We start from the raw sequence: 20,713 nt of genomic DNA on the forward strand, positions 1-20,713 counted from the left end.
TCACAAAATAAATAAATATATAATTAAAATATCTGCATGGCTAGATACCACTGTGTAAGAGAAAGTAGGCCAGTGTTGTTTTTGTGATTTAGATGAAGTTGCCCTTAACTGCATCATCGTGCATCATTTAGCGCTTTCTTAACTGTATTCAGTGATGTGTGGTGGACTAAAAAGTACAACATTTAAAGTGGAAAGCTTCTCTAAATTACATTATTGAACTGAAGCACGGTAACTTAGTAACTGCATTTGACTTCTAACCATTTGATTTCGTCTGTTTATTTATTATACGGCTCTGCTGTGCGGTACAGGCAGCAGGTGTCGCAACGTCCCGTAAACCACAGGGAAACTAATCAGAAGAAGAAGAAGAAGAAACAACGTCACGTGCTGTGTGACGTTGAATGTGTGCGTCGAGAAATTCGCACGTGTTGTTTTCGTGGACGTTTGACTCAAGTGTGATTTTTCCGTTCCAGAGTATAGCGTAAAAAAACCCACATCGACAAAGATGGGGAAGAAACTCAAAGTAGGAAAAACCAGAAAGGATAAGTTTTACCATTTGGCTAAAGAAACAGGTAGAGTACCACTCTTTTAAAAGATAGCACTCTTGAGACAGGAGTAGATGTTCGCATTATTAGCAGGCTTGCTAGCTAACTCATCAACGCTAACGTTACATAACGATGTGCCGGATGAGGATTTCAGAGAGTCAGCTGTCTGGTAACATAATATTTTGTCTTTTTCAGGTTATCGCTCTCGTTCTTCCTTCAAGCTTATCCAGCTCAACCGTAAATTTCAGTTTCTACAGAAAGCCAGAGCTTTGGTCGACCTGTGTGCTGCTCCTGGTGGATGGTGAGCTTCCGACTAGATGCTAATTAAAGTTATCTGTACCTGCGCAACACGCCCAGGGCTAAAATCAGGGGTGCCCAAACTGTAGAGACACAGAGGGCAAAACATGTCATCTAATTTGAGTACGCTGGTTCATTCTATCCCGCCAAACATGTATAGACAGTCAGAAAATCTTCTGTAATCTATCTCAACTGTAATGAACTTTTGTCTATATATAATTAGTAGTTCAACCCTCCGATATTAATTTAGAGTTGCTCATTTTGTAATTACAAATGTCCTCTTTGGACAGTTGGACTAAGCTCAACAAGAGCCCTCCAGCAATGATGCAAATATCTTTGAAGATACAGCATGCTGCTGTAAAATGGAAAACTATTTTCCCGTTTTAGGATTTCCCAGAGGACTGTAATGAGTGCTGAGGTCCTGTGTATTTGTATGCTCTGCCCAGGAAGACGGATGAGTGAAATGTATGTTGTGGAATATAATTAGCACAAGAACAAACTCATCAATCAAAATCATCTTGCAGGTTGCAGGTGGCGACCAAGTTTATGCCGGTGTCAAGTCTCATTATTGGTGAGTGTGATGTCGTCAATATGATTAACTGGTAATACATTGCTCTGCCTCTGCTTAGGCTTTGTGATTCAGTTGTTTTGACAAGTCTTTAATTGTTGGTTTGGAAAAGCCTTATTTTCAGTTGCAATCTAATGTTGATTACCAGGATACTGGGAGAAAAGGTTTTTTTAAAGTATTTCTTCCTGTCAGGTGTTGACCTGGTGCCCATCAGGCCCATTCCCAACGTGGTGGTGCTGCAAGAAGACATCACTACTGACAAATGCAGACAGGTGAGGCTGCTGCTGCAGAGTTCAGCACGTCACTGACATCAGTTCTGCGGTGCTGCATACACTATTATTATTATTATTATTATTATTATTATTATTATTATTATTATTATTATTGTACAAGGAATAACCAATGTAGCCCTGCAAAAAAATGTGACGCCAGAGACACAGATGGTTCCGTCATGGCATTAAACACCTGCACTGTTTACCAAGCATCACATTTCTTTAAAATCACAAACTGGAGGAAAGCTTCAACGTGGATTTGTTAAGATACTTTCTATCTCATATACAGGCCATAAAAAAGGAACTGCAGACATGGAAGGTCGACGTTGTGTTAAATGACGGAGCCCCGAATGTGGGAGCCAACTGGCAACATGATGCCTTCACACAAGGTAAGTGCCACAAGTTTCAAGAAAGTTCCAGTCACACGTCTTCATAAGTCAGGATTTACAGATACAGTTGTAGTTCTGATTCAAATACACGTACCACACATACCTAATGTCTCAAAATCTCCCATTTTCCCCTACTTCACCCTCAGCTCATTTGACCCTCATGGCCATGAAGTTGGCCTGTGAGTTTCTGACCAAAGGTGGCACTTTCGTCACCAAGGTCTTCCGCTCCAAAGACTATCAGCCACTGCTCTGGATCTTCCAGCAGTTCTTCAAGAAGGTGCAGGCCACCAAGCCGCAGGCGTCTAGGAACGAGTCCGCCGAGATCTTTGTCGTCTGTCAGGGTCAGTGGCAGCTAGAAAGAAGAAATTCTTCTACACTTCCACAGTAACATCCGAACTAAATTAAATGTATCTTTTCCTTACCAGGTTTTCTTGCCCCAGACAAAGTCGACAGTAGGTTTTTTGACCCCAAACATGCGTTCAAGGAGGTGGAGGTGCAGGTCAAAACTGTGAAGGAGCTGATTCCCGTCAAGAAGCCAAAGGCATGTACCCTGTATGAGATGGTGTAATACTGGACGATCATCAACAGATCATTTCAATCAACTTGTTAAGAACAACAAGACTAACTTTCCCATGATTTCCTGTAGTGTCCTGAATAGCTGTTTACATATTACTAGCCATATTGCATTCTTTACTGTCTAAGCTGCTGCTCTTTTGTTACAGGCGGAGGGATACAAAGATGGTGATCTCATACTCTACTACACTTTCACAGTGACGTCCTTTCTGACAGCAGACAATGCCATAGACTTCCTGGACAAAGCCAGTGAGGTGAGAGATCTGTGTTTCTTTAACTTGTCAATGAGTGATGATGCTGGAAGTCCACACCTTTTCTGCCATTTCATAGAAAATCTTGTTTTATATACTGTAAATTGCAGCTGTATGGGAAGGATGTTGAGGGAAGTGAAAGATGTATAATTAATTATCCTGGCCTCGTTATTTGGCTTCACAGTCCACAGAATGCAATGTACTGAGAAGAGACGGGATAGATCAAGCTAAGTAATAGCGCTCCTGTTTTTTTAATTCTCCCTCTGTCTTCTTCACTCAGATCACCTTTGACAACCCAGACCTGGAGTGTCACCCGGCCACCAGTGATGAGATAAAGGAGTGTTGTCGTGACATCAAAGTCTTGGGCCGCAAAGAGCTCCGGTAAGTCCGGTTTTTGGTGATGTTTTTTTTTCGAGAAATAAAAAAGATGAGTAAAAATGAGTCAATCATGCATGTGGGTGTGCTCTTCTTTCCTCCATCCTCACACCTGCAGAATGCTGCTGACCTGGAGGTCCAAGCTGAGGAAGTTCCTGGCCAAAAAACTGAAGGGGGAGGCCGGACCGCGTGACCCAGAGATCAAGTAAAGTCTTTGCAGCATATTTACAAAAAGCCAATGGAATATTTTCACATCTTTGCCAGAATGTGTCATGTCAGATTAATAAAACAAATCCTATTTGCTTTGTTTTTAGCTTAAGTTCTGATGAAGAAAAGGAGGATTCAGAGGAAGAACCAGACAAAAAGAAAAAGAAGGCGGGAGAAGAGGAGGATGACGAGGAAGAGATGGAGAAGAAACTGGCAGAACTGAAAGCTGAGGAGGTGGCTGAGCTCAAACGGTACGACACAAAGCTGTTCAGGATTACGATTTTGTTTCTTTAAGGATTTAATTTTCTCTGTAATTTTCTGCGACTATCTGTTGCAGTACTAACAGAATCACAGGCTGGTTTGTGAAGAAAAAGATTCCGAACTATTACTGAATGAACCTGCAGCCCTTTAATAGACTTCTTATCATCTTGTTAACCTTTCGCATTGATGTGGTTTTAGTGGAAAAATAAGAAACTGGAATATGCGATTTTTAAGATTTCTTTAGAAAACAGAGTTTGTATAACTGTCATGCTCCAACAGGAAGAAGAGGAAGCTGCTGAAGGAGCGGAGGAAGCTGAGGGAGAGGGTGGCGCTGAAGATGGACCTGCCTGGCGTCTCTATAGCAGATTCCCACGACTCATCCATGTTCTGTCTCAGCGCCATAAAGAAGAAAGCGGTGAAGACAACACAGACGAGCACACGAATGCAAACCTCCCCCTTGGGTTGTGTTGGCAAAATCTTTTCATGTAATCTTAATTGTGTTTAGTGATTTACGTTGGCATCAAATTGCAGTTTTGGTGCAGATATTGTCGGCCCATCTCTAATGTCTCCTGCCAAAAGATTTTAGTGTTTGGGGAGACAAGCAAATAATGATTCAGTCCCCATAACCTATTGTCCCCAATGCTAATTTGATGCTACTTGCTACTTTCTCTCCATCAGGCCCTGGCTGATTTATCCAAAGGGGACATGCAGCTGGCAGAGGCCCTGATAGATGAAGATGAAGACCTCCACCTGTCTGACGAAGAGGATGACGAGGCGGATAAAATATCCCTGGCCTCTGATTTAGATGATGACGAACTGGAAGAGGTGGAGTATAGACAGAAAGAGCTGGAGATGAAGGCTCAAAAGAAGAAGTAAGTGAAGTAATTTAGCATGAAAGTCAGTCGATGTTTTGGAAATAATGTCCTGCTCTCACAGAAAAAAGACAAAGGGCATACTATCAATCATGAATTGTTCTCTTATTTAGTTTTTGCTTATTTGCGTCTGGGGTTTTTCAGAGTAAAGTTCGTTGAAGAGGAAGAGGAAGATGAAGGGCAGGATAGTGGCTTGTTGGTGGAACTGGAGGGAAAGGATGAGAAGAAGGAACGAGAGACCAACCTGTGGTTCAGCAAGGTTCGTCCATTTGTGCTCCCCTAATGTAACGTGTGTATGCATAGTATACAACGTAACATAGTGTAGAATGTTCATTGTGTCATGTTCTGCACCTGCAAATGAGTTAATATCTCTTTGTGATCTGTGACCGTTGACGCTGCCATCCTATTGCTTTGTAGGGCATATTCTCTGAGATCGGCCTGGAAGGAGATGCAGAGAGTGAACTCCAACAGACCGAGTTTCTTCAGAACAAAAAAAACAGTAATAGTCTCCCCTGTTTCTCAGTCATTTATTCACACATGGTCGTCACAATATGCTCATAAATCGAGTATAGAACCGGCTCTCCTAAATCTGGAACTGACAAAATAATGACCGTTTTGATCTACTTTTGAAAAAGGGAAAAGGAGGAAAGCTGAGGAGGAGGAGGAGGAAAAAGAGGAGGTAAAGGTGGAAGAGAAGGATGCTCCACCAGAGGAGAAAAAGGCGGTACCTTCAAAGAAAGCTGAGGAGGAAAGTGGCAGCGACTCCGATGACAGCAGCGACGATGAGAAGTAAAACGTCATTTACGGTGTTTTTACGATTGTCAACTAAACAAATATACAAATAAATAATGAAGTATGTTGCTGCTTGTTCCAGGGAGATTACCAAGATGAAGCAGGCCACTGAAGGGGCTGCTGGGATGCCAAGAGAGACCAATGACTATGACTTCCAGGTTGTTCCTGTAGAAAGCACCAGTGAGTATATGAAACATTAATATTTCAGGTGTTACGCTGGCGATGTCCAACTTACACCCATTCTAAATTTTGGAAAGTGACACATTCAAAACAAGGTAACATATGTAACCAAGATGAATAAATACATGTGTAATAAATGCAGCCAGTAAAAGTTGTCCAGCTTCATGCTTTTGTGTAACTTTGTTTGTGGTTTCTGTGCTCTTCAGGTAAGAGAGCCAGGATCCTGAATGCAGAGGGCCTGGCCCTGGGCTGTCAGATTGCCACGTCTAAGAAGAGAACCAGGGACCTGATGGACGGCTCCTTTCACAGGTGTGTGTTTCATTGTGTGGCACATCCATAAATGAGTGTGCCGGGGCCTTTATTAGAAGTCAAGTGCCACGGAAACGTAGGGAAGACAATAAGAGAAATTTAGAATAACACCAGACTTTAAAAATAATGTGATTCTCCTTACTAGTAAAATGTGTGACCAGGTGCCACATGCATTAACAACACAGTTTTTTTTTTATCAGCCTTCAATTTACACACATTATCTGATTTTATGATTGTATGCTCCTGCAGGTTTGCTAACTCCGAGGAGCAGTGGGAGGTCCCGGAGTGGTTCCTGAACGACGAACAGAAACACCGGAAGAGGCCGGTGCCAGTCACCAAGGAGATGGTGGAGGAGTACAAACAGAAATGGAAGGAGATCGATGCCAGACCCATCAAACGAGTTGCTGAGGCCAAAGCCAGGAAGAAGAGGAGGGTAAGATCAGTGAAAAGTACAATGATGCAAGAGTGGATGAAAAAAGTTGAAGCGGACAAAAAAAGATCAGACATCTGTTATGGGAACTTCAGGCTAATTATTTCTGTAGATCTTAATTCATTAGTTTCTCCGTGCCGTTTCCAGATGCTGAAGAAGATGGATCAGGCCAAGAAGAAAGCAGAGGCAGTGGTCGACACAGTGGACATCTCTGAGAAGGAGAAAAATGCTCAGCTGAGGAGGTATGGCATCACATGTGAAGGGTTGGAGCTGCGCCCCAAAAGAAAATGACTCCATGAAACTAAATGCATTGCGTCAGACAGGACAATTGTCATTTCAATCTTTTTGTCTCCTTTCCCCCCCCCCCCCCATTCTGTTAGTATCTACAAGAAAGCAGGCCTGGGGAAGGAGAAGAGAGAAGTGACATATGTTGTGTCCAAGAAGGGAGCTGGCAGGAAGGTGAGGCGGCCCGCCGGCGTCAAGGGAGCCTTCAAAGTGGTGGACGGTCGCATGAAGAAAGACATGCGGGGGATGCAGAGGAAAGAGCAACGCGCTAAAGGGGGCAAAGGAAAAGGAGGACCTGCAAAGGGTGGCAGAGGAGGGATGAAGGGCGGTAAAGGGCGAAAAGGAAAATAAATTTAAAGCCGTAGTGCTCTCACAGTCTTGCCTTTCTCACTGTTAAACACTGCCTGGCCTCATGTTGCAGGTCAGCATTTATAGAGCTTCGTGAGCTACGATGCCTCCCACAGGCTCCTCTATCATGTACAGAGGCTAAAATGACTTGTCATTCACATGATGCCCTCCTTTTAGCATTTTTTGCTGAGGTTCCTGAAGCTCCTTGAGATATGTTCTGTGGTATTTAAAGGCTGGTGTTCTAGCATATCTTTCTAAAGATGTAGATCATTTGTCTTGAACTCTGTGAACAAAGTGGTTTCACTGAACAGCTTAACTGTAAATGGCAGAATCTCAAGTAAAACCTAGTAAACGGGTTAATAAATGTTGCTATTAATGTAAATATTCTATACACATTTTTGCAATAAAAATTGTCGAGTCTTTAATTCAGCGTTTCCTGTGATTTAAGAAAACAATGTAGTTTACTTTTTCAGAACTTAAATTTTCTGAAAGGATTTAATAATTCATAATGCTTTGTGCTGGTAGTGGCTCAGGATGAGCTAAATGACAGCAATAATAAACTAGAAGTTGCATTAGTCGTTTTCTATCTGGAAAAGAGGACAGTATGAGACAATTGCACTTGGGAGCTACCAGGTGTGATCAAGTTTAAGTGTGATCTATGTCCAGTGTTCAGATGCAGCAGTTACAACAGATTTGATACGGCGGAAATGAGTCTTCCATGTGTTTTATACTTAGGGCTGTCCTCGACCAAAAACAATTCTTCATCGTATGATTTTGTCGGCTAATCGGTAAGTTGAATTAATTGTCATACCTGTAAAACAAGTTTCTCCAAAGTGAATCCTACAAAAAGCACCACTTAAAATGTAAAAAAAATCAATTCGGCATGGAAAAAGCATTAAAAACAACGCATGGCCTAAAGAACCCGTAGTCGACTAAGAAGGGGCAGCCCTATTTTGTAGTTTTACAATTTGCTCATCTTGTGTTTTTGAGGCTGTGAAACACTGACGGTAAAAGCTGACAGTTCAACTGGCTGTCAATTATGTATTTGTTCTCTGCTATTTTGTATTTTCTTTTACTGCATTTATTTGTCAAATAGAGAAATTCTGAAAATGAATGTCATTTGAGTTGACTCCCTTTACTTTTCTCAAAAATCGTGCAGTAAAATCTAATGAACTTGGACATAAGGCTCCTCATGAACAACAATCCAGTGAAAGGTTAATATAACCCCTTATGGATTTGTTTTTATAACTTGTCAAATATGGGGAACTTATGAATATGAATGCCATTTCAGCTAACTTTGCCTTTGATTTTCTAAAAAACTACAGTACAATTACATTAAATTTGACATGGACATATATGGGGGTCATCATGAACAGAACTCCAATGGAAATTTTAGCTACCAAGGAAATGTTTTTATTACAGATCAAAGAGTATTATTAGGTATATTATAGTTTTCGAACCCTTTTTCCATTAAAGATAGTACAGCAGTGTAACTTCAAATTGTATTATTGTTGGATTTCATACAATATACTAAATAATGTCTTTGACTTGTATCAAATTGGGCAAATTATTGATCAAATACAGGTCTATTTCCGGGCTTTTTGAAGCACCTGTACCGTAAAACCACGAATAGACGAGCATTACATTTCAAGCGTCGGCTGACGTGACCGAGGTTCCGCGGATGACGGTTCGTTGGGGAAGTGCCCTTCTCTCTTTGCCAGGATGCTCCTCGTTGTGCCACAGGACAGGAGGCGGACAACGACTGGATAGACCCTCATGATATGCTCAACTACGACTCAAGCACCAAGACGACGAGGAACCCTGCAGAGGTTGGGTGATGTTAAATGTATACTGAACGAATTGCATTTGTTAACGTTGACCTGCATGCTCGGAAGCTATGTTGATATCTCCTTTCTGACTATTAATATATGTGTATTGAACATAATGCCTTGCAGCCAGCAGAATATGCCAATATGTCAAGACAAGAGAGTTTACTCAGGACTCCAACGAAGCTTAGTTTAGCCAACTGGGCTTATTTGAAGCCTCCACCTATATAATATTAAACTTTTACAAAATTACAAACAACATAAGAAAAATAATGTAATTGTGTTGAGTGTGAGATGGCTTGTGTTTGTTCAGGGATAGTGGTTTATACACCTGCAGTAACTCCTAAGCAATGGTAATGCTACAAGTCCCTATGAGTGAAACAACTATAAATATAATATAACAGCGAAAAGAAGAAAGACATGAACAATAATACATAAAAAAGCTATTACAAAACAGCAGTGGACCTGACGTTGTGTCGCTCTCAAGTTGTGGATCAACAGAGACAGGTTTGTGACTTTATGGCATCTGTATTTGTACGAACTTCTTCTGGGGAAATTAAATAAAGGAATTAAAAGTTGTATGAGCTAGCGTGCTGTGCAGATAATGACAATCCTGTACATCTTTAGTTCCTGGAATAGGAATAGTATAGCCTACAGGACAGACAGGCTTTTCCAGTCCGTTCTTGCAGACATTTACCACCCTATTAACGACATTTTCTGTTTAAGAATTCAAGACGCATAGAAACAAATAAGGACAGTTGACAAAAACTAGCTTAGATTAAACAACAAATACAACAACAAAAACAACAACACATAGGTACAACTTAAAAACTGGAGCTTCACATGACTGGCAAGTTTAAGCAGCCTTAAATGTAAATGAGCATAAGGTTGCTGGAGACATCAAAGACACTGTTCTTTCCTTTACCCGGCAAAGTATAAGTTCACATCCTCTTGAGAACAAGCACCTGTCCGGCTGGTTGTTCTTAAACAAGACACTGAGGGTTTTTCTCATTTCTGAATTGTGTACCAACTTGGTTCCTCGCTCCTCCGGCTTGTGACCCAGAAATCGATCTCAGCGCTCCATCTTGAAGGACATCTCAATTCTTAAAATCCATCTCGAGGATCGAGGAGGCTCTCTGGAGGAGCTATGAGCAAGGACACACAGGTGTATCCTTTGCAGAGGTGTTTTTGGCACATTTAAACAAATAAAAGAGGCGTGACACACACCTGTAATGATCCCAAACCACGGCTGGACTCTACAAAAGTAAATGTTCCTTTCTATTTTCAATTTTTTTTAAATTTAAGATGATCAAATGCCTCATCAAACTTTCTGTTTGTGTAGCTCCTCGTAAGGCTCTGTTCTAACAACATTTCTTAATGACATTCACCTGATACTTACAGTATGTCTTATTTGTTAAATGCTCGCATCTCCCATGGGCGGACCAAGACGTAAGGCAAGGAGGCGAGGAAAGGATTTGAGAAGGCACAAAATGTCGGCTTTCTCCAGTAAACTCATTTCTTAAACATCACGTAAACAAGAATCCTGGTTTTCAAAATGTGGTTGTATTAGAGAAACATGAGCTAGATATCTCCTGATATTCAATTTAATATGATTTAAAACAGAAAAGCAGAGAATCTCTATATTTCAAGGACTGAAAACAGCAGTTTCTGCTATTTTCTCATCAAAAAGTACTTATCAATTGATTATCAAATTGATTATTTTTATTGCCAGTCGACTAATAGTTGTAGCTCTAATCATTTCCAAGTTTTTTTTCGATCTAGTGCAACCAGTGAAGTTGTACTCTGCCTGTTTGTGTTCCAGATCGGTGTGGGTGTTCTGATTATAGTGGCCATCATATGCACTCAGCTGTGGACAACGATGTCCTGGTTCGTGCAGTTCTGGAGACTGTTTGGTGTCAGCTTCTTCGTCAGTGTTTTTTGGAACTGGCTATATCTGTACACGGTGAAGCTCTTTAGCTCTTCTTCAGCTGTCATTCAGTTTTTTTGTTTTTTTTGGACGGATAAGTTTGAAGTACCATTACATTCTTTTCAGATTGCCTGTGCTGACCACCAAAGCAACATAGCAAAGATGGACAGTGTCTCTGAAAAATGCACTGGACTGAAGAACATTGACTGGATTGATAGCTTGAAAGGTGAGCCAATTACAAGTATAAATGCACAGTATATTACGTACCTTCAACCTATTATCATTTGATACATTCTTAGTATGAAAATAGGGATTATAGCTGCTTTACAGTATTTCAGTATTTTATAACCTGGACCCTATTTTCCCTTTTTTTTCTAAATGACGAATGGTGACAACATTTTTTGAAATAGTTCCAGTCTTAAGCCAGAGCAAAACGTATTGCAGCCTCATTCACATTGTGAAAATCAGCTAAATAATCAGCCATCTTGTTTGTTACGCTGCAACAAGTCACCAGATTTGAGAACGAGACTTCTCCTTGAGCGAGACTTGGTTAGACACAATAACAAAGAGACCGGATCGACCGGACCGGCGAAAGGTGAGGAAAAATGTTGACTTCCTCTGTAGACTCGTTTCTATAATGTTGTCCGACACAAAACAATCGGAACTTGTGGCTAAAACAAGCACTTAGTGGACGTACATGGACGGGGAAGAATTGCCCCAAGCAATTACATTGCAGCCCGTTTAGCAGCTGCCATCTGCAGATGTTACCCTTTAATGTGCAAAATCTTATTGTTTTCAGTGTTTTGAAAGATTTTCTTGGAGAGAATGCACTCTCTACTACTGACAGTGATACTACTAAGCCTTTGAAAAAATACACTAGTTTCCACTGAATGAACTCTATTTAGTTGCTCTCTGAGGCCCCTCTGCTGTCTTTGGGTGTTTTCTTGCAGAGTGGTACAGAATCACCTTCACTCTTCAAGATGACCCTTGTAAGGAATACCATAAAGTCCTCATGGTCAACCCCATTCTGTTGGTTCCTCCAAACAAGGTAGGGCGCTATGATTGCATGTATGAGTTTTCACTGCACATACAGGCTGTATTATGCTGCGTAACAATGACATCATAATGACAAATGGTAATGCTGTTTTATTTTCTACTTAATAATTTATTGAGGAAATAGAATAAAGCATTTCCCTTTGTCATATAAATGTGTTCCCATTCAACATTGTCTAAACTAAACTAAACTAAACTGTTTTAAAATTGGAATCTGTTTTGAATATCTGCATTCATTTTGGAATGACACACACAAAGTTACATTCCAAACATCCCTCTCTCTTTAGGCGATCATATATACCATCACGACCTTCATCACAGAGCCGCTCAAGCAACTTGGACAGGGGATCAGTGAGTTTGTTGTTGCACTCCTCAAAGATCTACCTATTACCCTGCAGATCCCCGTTCTCTTCACCATCGTGTTCGCCATTACGGTAAGGACCCCTTGGGAAATTACATCGACACTTGAGATCAAATAATGTGTCTCTACACTGTTATCTTAATTTAACTCTTCAACAGGTCAGCATGTGTGGAGGCGTGCAGGCAGCCTTCCAGCATGGCGTCGCTGCACCTTTTCGTCGCCTTCGAGGAGATCCGCCTCCTCCACAGCTCGAGCAACCGCAGCCAGGAGGGGACGCACCGCAATAAGTCGTTGAAGGCCGTTTACACAGGAACCAGGTTCGTCAGAGGTAGCGCAACAGATGCAGGGAAGAGATGCTGCTCCTTGCAGTGAGGATGAGACGGATGCTGAGCTGCGTGAGGCGGAGCAGAATCTCTGCTGAGTCAGATTCAGAAAACCTGCATGAGACACAAGAGGAGCTATAAGGGGAAAGTGCTAGCAGTGTTGCTGTTAACACTGTAATGATTGCCGAAGTCTGCCTGTGTGTGCAGCAATTGTGAATGGGGAACCTGTGGGTTATTTTCCTTCACCTATATAAAGTGCTGTACTTGGGAATGTTACTAGTTGCCTGTAATTATTACACAGGATAGGGATAGGATAGGAAACGGCACAGAGGACCAGCAGCTAAACGGGCGGTGGTGGTTGCGTGAGTTCTGGGGACAGAGGAACCGCGGCATCTCGCCACGCTTCCACCTGTTGTTGACTTTGTTTTGGGGATTTGTTTGTTTGTCATCGGACTGTTTTGCGTTACTTTAAGGAACTTTTGGAACTGATGGGACTCGGGGTTTGGGTGATATTTTGTAAATGTTTCGTTTATTGGGCCGAAGTAGAGCGGGCTTTCATTTTGAAATGCTACATCAGAATGTTCTGGTTTCTGTCTGAGTGACACCTTGAGGTGGTCTGCTATTAACATGTGGTGAAATGATTTTGTAACTATGCACCATTTCCTCTAAAATCTAATCTGAAATTAGACAAATTGTCTCAGATTCAGATTTTCAGTATGGGTGGAGTCAACGATGCCATGATTACATATACATCAGTTATTGTATGGAATTATTGAGAAAAATATTTTTATAGCACCTCAAATATTCAGTTATCAGATATTTTCTCAGTACAGTTGTATGAAATTTACTTTGAAATATTTCTTAATTGGTAAATAAAAAATGTCAGATTTTCTCTATGGGGTGAGTCACCGATGTCCTGAACATATATACATCAGTCATTGTTTGGAATTATTGAGAAAATACTTTTTATAACACTTCAAACATTCAGAAATCTACCTGTTTCTCGTTACAAATGTATGACTTTTACTTTGAAATATCTCTTAATTGGTACAGTAAAAATGTCAGATTTTCAGTCTGTGCGGAGTCAAAGATGTCCTGAATACATACACATCAGTCATTGTATGGAAATATTGACAATAATATTTTCATAGCACCTTAAACATTTCAGAAATTTGCTATTTGAAGGTGCAATTTCAGTTCAGTTTGTACTTCATAAAATCTCTTAATTGGTACAGTTAACATGTTTGACTTTTGTTTGGATGTGGTCAGAAATGTCCTGAACACATACATATCAGTAAGTCAGATATCATTAATTTCATCATCTTTCCAGCAACCCTCAAATCAAAGAATAAAGACACAAATTTGTTGTTGTTTCCCTTTAACTCACGAGATGCAGGTAACATGTTTTATACTTCATGTTAATATAATTAATTTAATCTTATTTCCACAAATGCAATTTGTATCTTAGTTGACATCTTATTTTGGAAACCGGATGTTATCTGACGGTAATCTTTCACCCTTATTTGACATATTTTGAAAACCGGATGTTGTCTCACGTTAATCTTTCCGCTAATTTTGCAAAGTCCTTCGCTCGCTTGTTTTTGTCATTAAGAAGATAATTGCTCTTCCAGAATAAATCAATAAATGATATTCTTCCAGAGCAAAACAAAAATAAATAATCTATACATTTCGCAAAACTGAATTTAAGACTTATTGACCAAAATATAATCGTTGTAGAGAGAAGTGAGTTCTGCTTTTGTGCGGCTTTTTCCTCTAAAAACTATACTTCCTATGAGCCTTTGCGGTGGACGTAAGTCGTGACAAATGCTTGTACCGTAAAGCGGTTCTGCTGTGATTGTAACACCGAGCTGCTTGTGTAGTTAGATCAGAGTGAAAAGTATTTAACATTACGCGTAATGTTGAAGCCTTCGCGTATCAAAGTGTCTTCAAAGTCGAGGTTGAGTCGGTGGGTCTGATGTTATCATAGCAGCTACCATTAGCATGTTTAGCTAGTTAACGTTATTCGCTTTCACTTTCCTTGAGGTGTTCCTCTCACAGCTATCTTTAACGCAGGACGGTTCGTTGGGGAAGTGCCCTTCTCTCTTTGCCAGGATGCTCCTCGTTGTCCTGGTGTGCAGCCTGCCTCTGGCTACCACAGGACAGGAGGCGGACAACGACTGGATAGACCCTCATGATATGCTCAACTACGACTCAAGCACCAAGACGATGAGGAAGCCTACAGAGGTTGGGTGATGTTAAATGTATACTGAACGAATGGCATTTTCTAACTTTGACCTGCATGCTCGGAAGCTATGTTGATATCTCCGTTGTGACTATTAATATGTGTGTATTGAACATAATAGCCAGCAGAATATGCCAATGGCCCAACCAAGAGAAGAGAGTATACTCAGGACTCCAACGAGGTGGACCTGACGTCGTGTCGCTCTCAAGTTGTGGATCAACAGAGACAGGTTTGTGACGATACTATTTAAGTAGCCTTAAAAGTGAATGAGCATGAGGTTGCTGGAGACTTCAAAGACACTGTTATCTCCTTCACTCTGCAAAGTAAAAGTTCACATCCTCTTGAGAACAAGCACCTGTCCGGCTGGTTGTTCTTAAACAAGACACTGAGGGTCTTTCTCATTTCCCAATTTTGTGCCAACTTGATTCCTGCTGTTTTCGGCACATTTGAATACATAAAAGAGGCGTGACGCACAGCTGTAATGATCCCAAACCACGGCTGGACTCCACAAATGTATTTATTTAAGATGATCAAATGCCGTAAGGCTCTGTTCTAACCAAATATCTTAATGACATTCACCTGACACTGAGCTACATCCAATTCAACTGCAATAATGACACAATGTTTACAAGTGCAAACAGCTGTGGACTTCAAATTATTATGCCAATTGGAATATTCTCTAATAAACTGTATTCCATGTTTGTGTGTACGTAATACAGTCAGGGCCATAAGTATTTGGACTGTGACACAATCTTTCTAATTTTGCCTATTTTCATAACTCCAGTGGATTTGAAATGTCATTATGTGGTTGAAGGATAAATTGTTGATTTGGTCAATCCTGATGTTGCTGCTATCTGACTGATAGGGTTGTTCAGTGTTTGTAGCCTAATAATGGCCTCATTCACTTGCATTGACACATTTTTGGTCCTGCATGCTGAGAGTTCCAAGGACCAGCTGCCAAATGCTAATTTAACATTTTGAATCCTATTGTCGGCATCATTTTTCATGAAATAGTGACTGAACCGACCACATCTGGCCATGAAACCATTTGTCAGACAATTGTCCAACTACTTTTGAGCCTCTGAAAATGTGGGGGACTGTATAAAAATGGCCATAATTCCATAACGGTTCATGTAATATTTTAGTTTTATCCATTGAATTAAAGCTGAAAGTCTACACTTCCACCACATATTGACTGCTTCCTTTCAAATCCACTGGAGTCGTGTAAAGAGGCAAAATTAGAAAAATTGTGTCACCGTCCAAATACTTATGGCCCTGACTGTACATGTCACTCTTTATTGGTTTAGTACTTTTTCGTAAAAACATTTGAAGTGCTTCAAACAATGAAGGATATACAGTCTATAATAGCCTGTGTGTGTTGAATAAAAAATGCGTGACATCTGTTTGGCATCACAAATATTGTGCTTTGCTTTCATTCAGGTTGAAGAGCTAAAGAAGAAAGTCATGCTCATCTCACAGCAGCCCACATGCAATCCAGTGTTCAAACGATTCCTCACTAGACTCCGGAAGGAAATACAAAGAGTTGGTTTGGTAAGTGGGCATTTCACATGCATTGTGTGTGTTATGTGGCTTTGAATATGTCTTTGCTTGACCATCCATCCATTTCACTGAACCTTTCTTGCAGTCATCATGTGGCCGATATTTGACAGTGCTACCTGTCCCCTTTTGTCCCCAGCCCAGTGACTCCTCGGAGGTCTTCTATGATGCCAAAGTCAAACTCTCCACACAAGCCATGGCCGAGATTCAGGCACTGTTGGAGGGCGAGGACAGTTGGAGAACAGGCGCTCTAGACAATGCCGTCAGTCAGATACTGGTAGATCTCAGACTACATGACTACGAGGCCTGGAAGTGGCGTTTTGAAGACACCTTTGGCCTGGAGCTTGACACACTCTTAAAAGTAAGCTCAATCGATTATCAAAACAGTTTATTATAATTATTTTCATTGCCAGTCGACTGATCGATTAGTCGACGAATAATTTCTGGGTTTTTTTTTCCATCTAGTGCAACCAATCAAGTTGTACTCTGCCTGTTTGTGTTCCAGATGGGTCTGGGTGTTCTGATTATAGTGGCCATCATATGCACTCAGCTGTGGTCAACGATGTCCTGGTTCATGCAGTTCAGGAGACTGTTTGGTGTCAGCTTCTTTGTCAGTATTATCTGGAACTGGCTATATCTGTACAAGGTGAAGCTCTTTAGCTCTCGTTCAGCTGTCATTCAGTTTTATTTTAGACGGATACGTTTGAAGTACCATTACATTCTTTTCAGATTGCCTTTGCTGACCACCAAAGCAACATAGCAAAGATGGACAGTGTCTATGAAAAATGCACTGGAGTGAAGAAGATTGACTGGAGTGATAGCTTGAAAGGTGAGCTAATTACAAGTATAAATACACAGTATATTACGTACCTTCAACCGATTACCATTTGATACATTCTTCGTATGAAAATAAGGATTATAGCTGCTTTAATCTGTCTGTTTAACAAATTCAGAATCGACAAATTTGGGCACGCATGGTTTTCACACACAGCAGTGACGTGAAAAATGTTTCTCACTCATAATGTTTAAAAGGCCCTGTTGGGGCTATTGATGGACTGATCTGAAACTATGAAAATGAGTTGTGGTCCTGCTCCTTCCTGCTGCTCCATATATCGGTTCAACACCATTGTCCCCCATTCACATTTAAAGGGTAATGTCAGTATTTTATAACCTGGACCCTATTTTCCCCTTTTTGAAGATTGTGCCAAGCAATTACATTGCAGTCCCGTGGATCGGCTGCCGTCTGCAGTGTTCTTGCTCAATACTGGGCCAATTTCAAAAATCGTTGTCCCCATTAGTCACTTAGACACGAAAATATGGTCTAGTTTAAAAAACCAACAACAGATGTTACCCGTTAATGTGCAAAATCTCATTGTTTCCAGTGTTTTGAAAGATTTTCTTGGAGAGGATGCACTCTCTCTACTGACAGTGATACTACTAAGCCTTTGAAAAAAGACTCTAGTTCCCACTGAATGAACTCTATTTAGTTGCTGTCTCAGCTCCCTCTGCTGTCTTTGGGTGTTTTCTTGCAGAGTGGTACAGAAGCACCTTGACTCTTCAAGGTGATCCTTGTAAGAAATACTATGAAGTCCTCATGGTCAACCCCATTCTGTTGGTTCCTCCAACCAAGGTAGGGCGCTATGATTGCATGTATGACTTTTCACTGCACATACAGGCTGTATTATGCTGCGTAATAATGACAAATGGTACATTCCAAACATCCCTCTCTGTTTAGGCGATTGCGGTTACCATCACAACCTTCATCACAGAGCCGCTAAAGCACGTTGGACAGGGGATCAGTGAGTTTCTTGTTGCACTCCTCAAAGATCTACCTATTACCCTGCAGATCCCCGTTCTCTTCACCATCGTGCTCGCCATTGTGGTAAGGACCCCTTGGGAAATTACATTGACACTCAAGATCAAATGATGTGTCTCTACACTGTTATATTCATTCAACTCTTCAACAGGTCTGCATGTATGGAGGCGTGCAGGCAGCCTTCCAGCATGGCATCGCTGCACCTTTTCGTCGCCCTCGAGGGGATCCGCCTCCTCCACAGCTCGAGCCGCCGCAGCCTCAAGTCCAGAGGATCCTGGCCGGGGACAACTTAGCAGGAGGGGACGCACCGCAACAGGTCCCAATGCAACAAGCCGTTGAAGGCCGGTTACACAGGAACCAGGTTCATCAGAGGCAGCCCAACAGACGCAGGGAAGAGATGGGTGTGGAGTCACTGGGCACTGCCGAGCCTCTTCACAGTGAGGATGAGACGGATGCGGAGCAGAATCTCTCCGCTGAGTCAGATTCAGAAAGCCTGCGTGAGACACTAGAGGAGCGAGGAGGGGAAAGTGCTAGTAGTGTTGCTGCTAACGCCACCAAATCGAAAACTAAACCCACTGAATCAGATGCATCGCCCTCAAAGACTAAACCGCTGAAAGTGAATGAAAAGCTCTCTCAAAATAAACTCAGCAGAGACGGTGAAGCACCTCAATCTCAGCCAGCAGAAAGGCCGCTTTTACAAACTGATGTTCAGGTGAGTTCTTTCTAAATATCCTTTAATATCCAACATAAGACTTCAAATAGTGCTGTGATTTAACCTTTAAAGTACACTGTTTGTTATGTTTTAATGCTTCAGATTAGCACATGCAACATGAATAGGTAAATACATATTTAATATCTAGATCATATTTTTAATGAGGCATTGCCATTGGCAGTTTTGTGTTTTTATTTTTGTGTTTTGATGACGGCTTGTGAATGTGAATGCCAGTAACCCATGGATAGATTTTATAGCTTTAATATGCGTATTTATTTGCTGCCACACCATATTTCTTTAAGTTTTTCTAAATTTTTCTTAATAACACTAATTATAAGTGCAGTGGATTTCAACCGGGGTGCCACGGCATACTTCTGTTTGAACTTGATCGTGCCCAAAATATCATTAAATTAATGTTTGATTCAAATTGGTTTTAGTTACCGCATCATTCCTCTCTGGAACCAGACATTTCTATCTGAACATGTGAGGATTTTTGTTGAATACATTGTTGATGTAAACCCCCTCCCTGCAGGATCTGTACTCGGCTGAAGACGCCTCCTCCTCTGTCTCACTGCCACCTGTTGAGACTGTCGGAGTTCCTGTTCAGGAGACATCAGTGGAGTAGACTGCTTCAACATCAGTCACAGCTGGAAGATAAAAGTCGTCAGTGTTTGGGGCTTCTTGCTGGACTGTGCAGGCGGTGATGCCAAGGAGGGTTGATGGCCCCGACTGACTGTCTGACAGACATTGTTAAAATAATGTTGCATGTACTTGAACGTTTTGAAGTGTTGCCGACTAACTTTACCTTGTTGCTGTGCGATCGATTGACGGTGCCTTTCCCTGAACAGAGTCACCAACAGTCACCACTGTTTGGTCAATCTGTTTATTATCTTATGATGATTTCAGCTCCGCTGTATTTCCTCATTTGGGAAGAGCAAAAAGTTCAATCAACCGCAGAGCAGCCAGACTGAAACAGGTATCAGGGAAATATGAAATGTTAAAACCAGCATTACGTGATCTGGTGTTCTAATGTGTCTTAAATCATGCTCTTACAAACTTTATCCAGTTTCACTGTAATAATGGCAAATTTTTTTTATTGATTATAATGTTTCAGTTTTGAAGTTGAAATGTGTACATTTTGTAAATTAAAAAGGAGAACAATTTCCTTCTGCAGTTTTTTGTGTGATTATTAACCGTTTGTACATAGAGGGCTTGATAGCGATGCTGAAGTCAGTGTTGCTGAACAGCGGTGCTTCTTCCTTTCACTTTGTCTTGGACGAGTCAAACTGCTTATGCAAATCATAGAAGGATTGCTGTCTGCATGGTTCGGCAGATGGAGGAAGTTGAAGATCGGTGATTCATGAATGCATAAACCAATGTGTATATTACAAAATCAGTTCCTGATATAAAGTCTTCAATAAATAAATAGGCAAGAATATTATGACACAAAAGGACAAGATGTTGAAATGTTTAAACTGCACCAGTCAAATCTTTCAGGTCATTGTCTTTCAGACTCAAAATTTCATATGAATATATATATATATACTGGTGTGTGTGTATATATATATATCTAGATCTATATGTATCTATATAAATATCTCTATATATATATATATATATATATCTACATATAAAAAAATCGGTATACACGTATATGTACGTGTATATGTATGTACATGTATATATGTATTTATATGAAGTTTTGAGTCTGAAAGACAAACAATGGCCTGAAAGATGGTGCAGTTTTCAACATTTCAACATTTTGAAAAACATACATGTGTGCTTTCGAGTCATCCTCATGTATCTCAACAATAATTGGAGAAGTGGCGATAAAGCATCTTAACCTTTTTTTTTTTTGGCGTCGACGCATTTCGCCGCTCTTGGTGACCGCTGGTGGCTCCGTGGGCCGTAGATTGGAGATCTCTGCGTCGGCTGAACCTCATTT

The 20,713-nt window shown here is 40.9% G+C and overlaps 3 protein-coding genes across 3 annotated transcripts; all 3 read left to right on the plus strand.

Moving 5' to 3' along the window:
• The first annotated feature begins 414 nt into the window (after positions 1-414).
• Positions 415-7,370, plus strand: ftsj3 (FtsJ RNA 2'-O-methyltransferase 3). Its single transcript, XM_079266781.1, has 21 exons — positions 415-569; positions 738-843; positions 1,364-1,410; positions 1,600-1,679; positions 1,969-2,068; positions 2,215-2,409; positions 2,494-2,609; positions 2,791-2,895; positions 3,173-3,273; positions 3,386-3,472; positions 3,582-3,725; positions 4,015-4,150; positions 4,414-4,607; positions 4,752-4,866; positions 5,025-5,106; positions 5,243-5,396; positions 5,482-5,579; positions 5,786-5,888; positions 6,138-6,321; positions 6,466-6,560; positions 6,699-7,370. The coding sequence occupies exons 1-21, from the start codon at positions 503-505 to the stop codon at positions 6,952-6,954; spliced, it is 2,565 nt and encodes an 854-aa protein (XP_079122907.1). The 5' UTR covers positions 415-502; the 3' UTR covers positions 6,955-7,370.
• Positions 7,016-13,229, plus strand: LOC306776525 (chloride channel CLIC-like protein 1; the record flags this gene model as incomplete). The annotated part of the gene is made up of 7 exons (XM_079267238.1): positions 7,016-7,024; positions 8,673-8,780; positions 10,600-10,740; positions 10,831-10,930; positions 11,655-11,752; positions 12,045-12,191; positions 12,277-13,229. 7 exons carry the CDS (start codon positions 7,016-7,018, stop codon positions 12,403-12,405), a joined length of 732 nt encoding a protein of 243 aa, XP_079123364.1. The 3' UTR covers positions 12,406-13,229.
• Positions 13,230-14,290: 1,061 nt separating this feature from the next.
• Positions 14,291-19,912, plus strand: clcc1 (chloride channel CLIC-like 1). Its single transcript, XM_079266963.1, has 11 exons — positions 14,291-14,407; positions 14,515-14,685; positions 14,805-14,912; positions 16,124-16,234; positions 16,380-16,601; positions 16,746-16,886; positions 16,970-17,069; positions 17,773-17,870; positions 17,976-18,122; positions 18,208-18,768; positions 19,301-19,912. Exons 2-11 carry the CDS (start codon positions 14,554-14,556, stop codon positions 19,391-19,393), a joined length of 1,713 nt encoding a protein of 570 aa, XP_079123089.1. The 5' UTR covers positions 14,291-14,407; positions 14,515-14,553; the 3' UTR covers positions 19,394-19,912.
• Positions 19,913-20,713: the final 801 nt, after the last annotated feature.

This window comes from Melanostigma gelatinosum, assembly GCF_949748355.1.
Source record: "Melanostigma gelatinosum genome assembly, chromosome: 4".
Classification (NCBI taxonomy): Eukaryota; Metazoa; Chordata; class Actinopteri; order Perciformes; family Zoarcidae; genus Melanostigma; species Melanostigma gelatinosum.